This window comes from Chiloscyllium plagiosum, chromosome 11, assembly GCF_004010195.1.
Source record: "Chiloscyllium plagiosum isolate BGI_BamShark_2017 chromosome 11, ASM401019v2, whole genome shotgun sequence".
Classification (NCBI taxonomy): Eukaryota; Metazoa; Chordata; class Chondrichthyes; order Orectolobiformes; family Hemiscylliidae; genus Chiloscyllium; species Chiloscyllium plagiosum.
This window is the reverse complement of record NC_057720.1, coordinates 51,888,810-51,898,832: the sequence shown is the minus strand read 5'-3', so window position 1 is coordinate 51,898,832 and position 10,023 is coordinate 51,888,810. Positions and strand designations below refer to the sequence as shown.

General features: G+C 38.4%; 1 protein-coding gene across 1 annotated transcript; it reads left to right on the top strand.

The window, feature by feature from the left end:
• Positions 1–3,563: 3,563 nt before the first annotated feature.
• magoh (mago homolog, exon junction complex subunit) lies at positions 3,564–10,023 on the top strand. Its single transcript, XM_043699321.1, has 5 exons — positions 3,564–3,714; positions 6,137–6,195; positions 6,395–6,505; positions 6,987–7,069; positions 9,721–10,023. The coding sequence occupies exons 1-5, from the start codon at positions 3,627–3,629 to the stop codon at positions 9,818–9,820; spliced, it is 441 nt and encodes a 146-aa protein (XP_043555256.1). The 5' UTR covers positions 3,564–3,626; the 3' UTR covers positions 9,821–10,023.

Genomic DNA, 10,023 nt, shown 5'->3' with positions numbered 1-10,023 from the left:
GGGGGGGGGAGGGTGGAATGGATAGGTGGAAAAGAAGATAGGCAGGTAGGACAAGTCATGGGGACAGTGATGCTGCCAGACCCACTGAGTTTATCCAGCAATTTCTAATTTTTGTTTCAGATTTCCAGCATCTCAGTTCTTTGTTTTAATTTAGCAGAAAACTGAAGATCTGAGTTGCTTACCAGGCACTCAACACAAAGACTCAGAAAGATGCTTACCCTCTACCTAGGGTTCAGGAAACATTGCAATGTTTCCTGCATCTCTGGAGAAGAGTCCTGTCAGATGTGAAACATTAATTTTGTCTCTCTCTTCAGAGGCGTCGTCAGACCTGCTGAATTTCTCCAGTATTTTCTACAATTGTAATAACATTTAGTTTACATGGTGTGACGAAGTAATGCACTCCACCAAGTACCCTCATCATTTCTGCAGAATGATACCAAAAGGACACTACAATATTTTGTAACAGAGGGATAGTAATTTATGGAAGTGTTGAACAGTAGGGATCTGGGTTTTAATCACAGGAGATAGTCAAATTAAGAATCCATAGAAAAGCCATTTGGGACACACATGTACAGGCTTCCTTGTTCTTTGTTCTTTATTCTTTCTCCTTTTGAGATGGATGTTACAACAGTCCACCATGAATTGGGATGGCCACTCATAATATACTGGACATCCCCTCCAGAAGACTGGAATCTTTGCATCATTAACCTTGCTGAACATCTATTCAACGATACTCTTCATGGCGAAAGTGAGTACTGCAGATGCTGGAGATTAGAGTCAAGAGTGTGGTACTGGAAAAGCACAGCAGGCCAGGCAGCATCCAAGGAGCAGGAAAGTTGACGTTTCGGGCAAAAGCCCTTCATCAGGAATGATTTCCTGCTCCTCAGATGCTGCCAGACCTGCTGTGCTTTTCCAGCACCACACTCAATACTCTTCATGGTAACATGGCTTCTATTTTATGAAAGCTGGCCATGTGCAATTGGATTGTGTGGGCATGACAATAACTCGGTGAAGAATGGATAGTAGCTTGTTATCAAGCAGCCCTTCTCTGATTATCTCTACGTCTGAAGATGAGAGGTGATGATGTGTTTGACAGTAAACAATCTCTCAAAAGACAATTCACAGATTTTTTTTTAAAAAGTTGATATACAGTTAGTTTATTGCCCAAGGAAAAGCTGATAATTTCTTGGTGACAGGAATTTTCAAAGGATCCACTAAGATTGGGAGATAGGGCAAGTATGCTTTTTGATTCAAAATAATGTGGATTGTTTTATTTGAAATGTTGATTGTTTTAGACTGTGATGCATTCACTGTATCATTTTATTTTTAACAGCTGCCAAAATGTGAGCAGAGTTGCAGTACAGGATGTTCGATGTCAATGGGTTTGGACTTTCCTCAGTGAAATTACAACTCATTGTTAAAAAACTACTTCTTTCAAGTTTGAAATTATAGAGAATCAACCAAGCAGGGAAAGGTCTCAAGAAAGAGTTGTATAATTATAACCACATTGAATTAACATTGCATGATAGAGTTACATGCTCTTCTGGCCCCTCTCTTCGCTTGTTTAATATTGTGACTGAAAAATTGCTGGAGCAGTGGATTCGCACTGGATTTGCATCATGATTGCCGCTAGTAGAGCATACTTTCACCTGCATGAAGTGATATTTTATGTTAAGTTTTAATGTCTTTAGCCACATTTACTAATCAAACTTGTTTCTCATTTGATTGACAGGCAAACTAAGATGTGGTAACAATGGTAATTACAAAAATGATACAATAATTAGGAGGGGAATAAGTGTCATTAAAACAGTCTTTGCTGTGAATTGAATAAAATTCAACTAATTAATAAAGGTTTAGTTCAAAATTTGTAATTTATGACTAAACGTGCTTCTCTTTTGAAATTTAAACTTTAAAAAACGTGTTTATAATTTATGCGATTTTATATATCTTCTGAAATGCAATTGTTGAATGTATAATTATTTTGGGTGTGTCATGGAAGAACCAAAGAAAATCACAGAAGATAGTGAAATCACAAAGAAAGAAGATGTCCTGTGGTCCCATCTGAATGCATGGGATGTGTGGATCAGCATTTTACTATTTATTTTCATAAAATCAGAAGAAGCAATACATATCATAGAATATGATTACAAAAACAATAATGCACCACTTTGCAACAGTTCTTCCGCTCATCGATAGATATGAAGTTAGAAGAACTCTTCCATTGTTTGAAGAGCACCATGGGATCTTTTATAGTTGCCTGATGTGGATATACAGTTTTTCAGTTTAATGTCTGAAGTACTAGCCTAGATTATGTGCTCAGATTTCTGGGATTGAACACTTTTTTTTGAGATACTTTGACTATAAAACCAGGAGTGCCTTCACTGAACTTAGGCTAACACCTATAACCTGCATTAACAGTTATTTGATAGGGTAGTACAACTTACCAAACAATTCATTAACATGGATTCAACACAGAATTTGTCTTTAAAAAATCTACAATCATCAGCTGTCAGTACATCTTAAAAAATATAGGTTTTGTGCTGTATTTGATTGTGAAACCTCTTTAAATAAATAATCAACAGCTCCACATAGAATCATAGAGCTATAGAGATGTATAGCACCGAAATAGACCCTTTGGTCTAACTCGTCCCTGCCTACCAGATATCCTAAATTAATCTAGTCCCATTTGCCAGCACTTGGCCCATATCCCTCTAAACCCTTCCTGATCATGTATCCATTCAGATGTCTTTTAAATATTGTAATTGTACCAGCCTCCATTAATTCTTCTGCCTGTTTATTTCATACACGAACCACCCTTTGCTTGAAAAGGTTGCCCCTTAGGTCCCTTTCAACTCTATTCCCTCTCTTCCCTAACCTATGTCCTCGATCTGGGCTCCCGATATTTATAGCAGGAGCCGGAGATCGTAATAGGAAATACAGACATTTCATTTAGACTTAAGACTGGGTGTTTAATTTTGTTGTCACTTTCCTTTCATTCCATGAATGGTCTGACTAGGTTTTTCAATCTGTCCTGTTTTCTAAACGCACACTCTACGACGCACCGAAGTTACGTCACTTGTTCCCTGAGCCCGTGAGAAGGGGCGGGGATTTGCACGATGACGACATTCAGACCGGAGGCGGATCACGTGGGGCTGCCAGACGCTGCTGGGGCGGGGCTTTACGCGATGACGACTATCTGGGATTGGGATCGCATCACGTGCGGGCTGCCGACGCTAAGGGAGTGGACAAAGTTAAAAATCACACAACGCCAGGTTATCGTCCAACAGGTTTAATTGGAAGCACACTCGCTTTCGGAGCGTCGCTCCTTCATCAGGTGATAGTGAGGAGCGACGCTCCGAAAGCTAGTGTGCTTCCAATTAAACCTGTTGGACGATAACCTGGTGTTGTGTGATTTTTAACTTTGTCCGCACCAGTATCTCCAAATCATGACGAAGGGAGTGGAGCTTTGCGCGATGACGATTATTGGGGGAGGGGGGGAGAGTGGTGTCGTTGGGAAAGGTCACGTGGGGCGCCTGTCGCTAAGGGGCGGGGCTTTGCGCGGTGACGACTTTTGGGTTGGAGGCGGGTCACGTGGGGCCGCTTGACGCAGGAGGGGCGGCGTGACCATGTCGAGCGATTTCTACCTCCGTTATTATGTGGGGCACAAGGGCAAGTTCGGGCATGAGTTCCTGGAGTTTGAGTTCAGGCCGGACGGTAAGAGTTGACCGGGGGGGTCGGCGGTATGAATATGAAGACGGAGCCTGGGGGCGGTTTGCTGTTGGCGGGAGGAAGGCCGGTTGGGCCTGGTCTGGCCTGTGAGCCTCACATTGCTGCATGGCTCTCAGTCAGTGTGCAGCAGCAGCAGCAACAATACATCGCTGAACGACTCCGTGCACCGAGTCTCCCCTTGACCTGGCATTTCCTCACTGCTGCTTTCAGGGTCTGTGAAAGCTCCAGCGTCCCCGCAGGATCTAAATATCCCCCAGCTCCCTGCGCTCTGAATACTGACCAGGGATTCATTTTCAATTATGTTTCCTCGTTCTTCTAATCAAAGTGTTGTTTTTATTTACCTGACGGGCATCTGTAAATTTGGGTGAATAGTGAGATGTGCTGGGTAAATGTTAATTTCGGGATCTGATCCTAATACTGGCATTCAGTCGTAAATTAGCGCAGAAAGGTTGGGTTACTTGTGAACACAGCTTTGTTACTGGGCCTCTTTTCGCTGATATAATAACAGAGCTAGAACTCAATCTTACTACTATCCAGTAATTTTAAGGTATTATCTGTTTAATAGTGAAATTATTCTTCCATGACTTGGACTGTAATGAGCCCACCAGCATGGGGTCTAGTTATGTTTCTGGTTATGCATTGAAGGGTCTTGGAAAATTTTGCTTAGAAATGGAACTTTTGCAGTATCCTATATCTGCTGGAACACATTTATTTTGTATCAAATATGTGTGAAATTTACTGTCCAAACGTGAAGATACTAAATTAGCAGTGCAATGAAATTACATTAATTTGCTAGCACTGCTTCAATGAATTGTCAACTGTTGAAAATTTGAGTTTGTTATACTTGTTATATATTTGATCAGATTAAAACTATCTTTGCTTTTGGGAGATTTGAGGGGTGTTAATTTCTTGCTCCCTTGCATTTATTTCGTATCTATTTTAGTAATGTATGTAAATGAGCTATAAGCCATAATTACAATTACCAACATTTGTTTTTGTGGTATAGCAGAACAAAATAAGGGATTTTCTTACATTATCTGGTAGTCTGTTACATTGATAATTCAAATCATCTGGACAATTGACTTGGAATAAAATTGATCCAGTATTTGAAAGCTTTTCAAGGCTTTTTTTAATGTGGAAATAAAGTAGGTAAGCATTAGATGTTAGAATTTGTTGTAGTGGAACCTTAGTGGCTTTTTTTCACTTTATGTTGAGGTGTACCATGTTGCTGCTACTCAGATTTATAAGGCAGTTCCTAAACTCTAAATTTTCTGCCCAGAGCTTTTAAGCTTAAGCTAAAGCCAAAGCACCATCTACAAGGTCCACTCTTTTCCCCACTATCAACTTTTTAAAAATTATTATGTTGATATCTGAAAGAATTTATGGCAAGATTGCCCAACCATCTGATGTCTTGTTTTTTTGGTGAGTTACCAGCCAGATAGCAAATTATACATGTCTTCAATATCCTTGAGTTAGGGAGGATAAAAAAGTCAGTACATTCATATTATATCACTGTACACACTTAGCATTCCCCAAACTCTGCAGATATGTACCTTTTTCTATACATGTTTGATACAGATAGAATTAGACTTTGCATTAATGACACCATGATAAAATAGTTTGCCAACCGTTGTGCAGATTTGCTTGTGAAGGATGGATGAGTAGCAACAATGAGCATTATACCAAGAAGAATTGTGTGCACGTGGAGCAAGGGCAGAAGAAATATAGGCAGGAGGAGATGCGGAGAGGATGGATTGGAAACTTGCTGTTTTTCTGAAATTTAAACTTTAAAAAAACTTATATAAAATCACAAGTGATAAAATATCTTGTGAATTGAAGTTGTCGATTGTATAAATATTTTGGATGTGACATGGAAGAACTAATGAAAATCACAGAAGATAGTGAAATCACAAAGAAAGATGTCTTGCAGTCTCACCTGAATGCATGGGATGTGTGGATCAGCATTTTACTGTTTATTTTCATAAACTCAGAAGAAGCAATACATAGAATATAGTTACAAAAACAACAATGCACCACCTTGCAACAGTTCTTCCGCTCATTAATAGATATGAAGTTAGAAGAACTCTTTCATTGTTTGAAGAGCACCATGGGATCTTTTACAGTTGCCTGATGTGTATATATCAACATGTTTCACTTTTCTGCTGAAGAAACTATACTTAAATTTTTACTTTTCAAAGCTAACCCATTACCGGGGCAGCACTACCTAGCAGCAGAAACTGTATTTTTATCATTAACCTAGAGGTATGCTACTGCATTAATTACAAGAGCTGAGGATAATCAAAAGCAGAAAGAAATCGATGACATTAATGAATTAACTGGTATTTGATATATTTTAACACCTTTAGCCAATGATATGAATCATACTTGTTTCTCATTTAATTGACAGGAAAACTAAGATATGCAAACAACAGCAATTACAAAAATGATGTAATGATTAGGAAGGAGGTAAGTATGCTTGAACTATTGTGAATTAGAGAATATAATTTTAAATGTTGAGTTCGAAATGGCTGTCACTTTTATTAATAAAATGCCATCTGTTATGACATTAATTTAAACCGTACAAAAAGTTTTTTTTTGTTTTGTAATCTGTGCAGTTTTATATTATCTTGTGAAATGCAGTTGGTGGTTGCATCATTTGTTCCAGGCTTATGTACATAAAAGTGTCATGGAAGAACTGAAGCGAATCATCGAAGACAGTGAAATCACAAAGGAAGATGATGCTTTGTGGCCCCCACCTGACCGTGTAGGACGACAGGTCAGTTTTCTTTAACCTTTTTAGTTTTCATTAACTCAGAAGAAATAGAACATGGTTACAAAAAGACATGCACTGTTTGGCATCAGTTCTTGACCTTGCCGGTAGCTTCACTTCTATTTGAATAGAAAGTCTTTTTCACCTGCCTGATGCAGATATAAAGGTCCTCAGTTTAATGTTTACAATGTCAGTCTAAAGTTCTCGGGTGATCTTGTTTTTAAGATCTTTGACTCGAAACTAGGAGTGCCACCACTGAAATTTTGATAACACCTATATCTTGCATTAGCAGTCATCAAGTAGGGTAATACGCATTATTGAATGATTTAATTGTGATGGATTCAACACATTTCCAAACAAAATCTGCAGTTACTCGTCATGAGATGTCAGTACACAGTGTTTTAAGACATGCATATTTTGTGCTGAGTATTTGATCGTGAAACCTCCTTATAGGCAAATAACCACCTTCATATTATGTTTATAACAGGAGCTGGAAATTGTAATAGGAGATGAACACATTTCATTTACAACATCTAAGATTGGGTCTCTAATTGATGTAAATCAATCCAAGTAAGTATAACTTTGGTACGTGTGGAAAATCTACAATGAAAACTAAGCTGTGGAAGTGCAGAGATGTGTGTAATGAGCAGAAGTGGGCCAGTTCATCCCTCAGGCCCTCTTTGCCAGTTCCTGTCTGATGAACTTTGGCGAATCTCATGGTGGCCTGGTGGCTAAGTGATGGCACTGCTGGCTCACAGCATGAGGGAACTGGGTTTAGTTCCAGCCTTGGGTGACTGAGCAAACTCCACACAGACATTCTCCCTGTGCCTGCAAGCATGACTACCAGGTGCGGTTGTTTCCTTCCACAGTCCAAAGATGTGTAGGTTAGGTGGATTGACCATGTTGAATTGCTCTGAGTTCCAGGGATTTGTAGGCTAGGTAGATTAGCCATGGTCAATGCAAGGTTACAGGGATAGAGTGGGGACTGGGTTTGGGTGCTCTTTGGTGGCTTCATGCAGACCCTCTTTCCATATTATAGGGATTCTGTGATTCCTTGATTGGTTATCTCACGTGAATGCCTGCACGTGAAATCCTTTCAGCCTGTTGCTTATCAAGGATCTATCTGGCCTACCTCAATTTTCAAATTCTCTGTTTCCACTCCCTTTTTGAGGAAGTGTTCCAAGAACTTTTGACCATCTGTAAGCAAAAAGATTCTCCTCATATCTCTAAGATGGGCAATCCCTTATTTTAAAACAGTGACTCCTATCCCTAAACTCCAGTAAAAGGAATTGTGTTTTCTCTGTCTGTCCTGTCAAGACTCCTCAAGATCTTCTGTTTCAGTCAAGTCACTAGATATTATTCTAAATTCCAATTAATATAAGCCTAGCCACTCCTGTGATGTCTGCCCATTCCAGGTACTTGTTATGTAAGCCTTCCTTGAATTGCTTCCAATGAATTTATATATTTCCTTAAATACAGAGACTGGTACTATACTGAGTACTCCAGGTGTTCTCACCAACATTCAGTATAACTGAAGCATAACTGTTCTACTTTTGTACTCGCTTTTCCTCGCACCACAAATTATCCCTTTTGTGTCATCTATTTCCTGTTTGCTATTCAATCTTTTGTCACCTTCTCCACCACAAGCTTTTATTTTCCACAGTAACCTCCAGCACACCTTATCAAAACCTTTCTGGAATCTTAAGTGCAGTAAATGTTATTTTCTCAAACGACAATACACTAGTTAAATGCATGAGTGATTTCCCCTTTTACAAAACAAAATGTCATCCAGAACTTCATGCAATATTCAGTTGAGGTTTATGATCCCAGCTAATGTTACTATTGCTCAAGTCAATCCCAGAATGAAATCAGGCCATATAAAACATATTTTTTCTTTATTTTAATGTAGCAGTCTTTCACTGAAACCTAAACATGAGGCTGTAGCTTTAGTTTTATATGTAAAACACAAGCTTTTTTTTAAAAGCTGTCTTGATATAACAGATCCTATATATAACTTGCAAAATATGGGCCCATCTACTCAACACCATCACTTTACAGTTAGGCAGAAGAACAGTTTTCCTTCCTAGCGCAAACTGCTTTTACTTACTCAGTTCCTGTCTGATGAACTAGAAAGTCTTTCTTGATGTGCATGTCTTGAGATCCCTAGGCTGAAGTAACTTGCTCTCAACTACTCTGAACAAACTCATTCTAGGAGGAACTATTTTTGCATCATAACTGTTAGATTAAGGATTGTGATGGACAAGGATGGACCCACAATCCAAGTTTTAAACTGAGGGAAGGCTGATTTTAATAAGATATATGGTCTGGCCAGAGTGACCTGGAAGCCAATACTTTTAGGTAAGTCTGTGTCAGAGCAGTGGGAAACATTCAAGAAGAAAGAAAATGGGATTAGAATAATTATGTGGTTATTTTTGACTCGTGCATACTCAAAGGGCCTTTTTCTTTGCTGTAGATCTGACTTCAGTCAGGTCTCTTTTAAGTTGAATTCAGGAGTTTTTAAACTAATTGTTTCAAATACTTGCTCATTCTAGTTTCTGTTATGCTGTTGGTTTAAAGAATTTTCTTCTGTCATTAAAGTCTTGCAATATAAATAAGCTTCCATTAGTTCTTCAAGAAGCCTTTCGATATCTGCTGTCTGACACAGTGGTTTAAAAATCATGGTTCTAAAATAGTGGTCTACATAATTATTAAACTCTTCATGAAAAAATCCTAAAAGTGGCTTGAATCTAAACTCTTAAAATAAAGTGAATACACATATATCACTCCTATAATCACTGGTCAAAGTAGTGCTTTATACAAGTTTTGTACTTTGTCGCTAATTAATAAAGTCAAGGATGTTGTCATTGTGTTCTCAATGTGTCCTGCTATCTTTAGTTATATACATAGATACACAAGTCCCTCAGCTGTTGCACATACTTTAGAATTAATCTCTTATTCTGCTCTACCAAAATGAAACATTTTACAGTGTATTAAATTTCATCTGTCATTTGTTCATCTATTCCTGTCTGTTCTTTTTGAAGTTCTACACTTTTCCTCCACAGTTCATAGTACTTCCAAAGGAATATAGGTGTTGATTCCACTATCTCTCATGCAAAGCAAACATCCCTTCACTTTGAGCTCATTCCTCATTTAGCTAATGTTTTAAATTACAATAATTTGAATTGTGCTTCTCACAATGGTAAAATATTGTTTACACATAGGGATCCAGAGGGTCTGCGAGTTTTCTACTATCTTGTCCAGGATTTGAAATGTCTAGTTTTCAGTCTTATTGGGCTACACTTCAAGATCAAGCCTATCTAAAAGTTTGGTTTCTACAGAAGGATGCTGATGGACTTTTGGATGGACTGGAGTAATAGAGACCGAGTGGATTAACCATGTGCTACAGCAGCTAACTTTATCATATGTGGATTTGGCGATTTTTTTTTTTTAAAATGTGAATATATAAACAACTTGTTTACAAAGTAGTTGACTTTTTATATTAAAATAAATGATGTTGGAAGGTG

What these genes read in the sequence shown, in the direction of transcription:
- magoh (XM_043699321.1), top strand. Translation starts at nt 3,627, where the DNA reads ATGTCGAGCGATTTCTACCTCCGTTATTATGTGGGGCACAAGGGCAAG. An exon ending in ATGTAATGATTAGGAAGGAG is followed by an intron (nt 6,196 to 6,394) that starts GTAAGTATGCTT and finishes CATTTGTTCCAG; the next exon opens with GCTTATGTACATAAAAGTGT. An exon ending in CTGACCGTGTAGGACGACAG is followed by an intron (nt 6,506 to 6,986) that starts GTCAGTTTTCTT and finishes TGTTTATAACAG; the next exon opens with GAGCTGGAAATTGTAATAGG.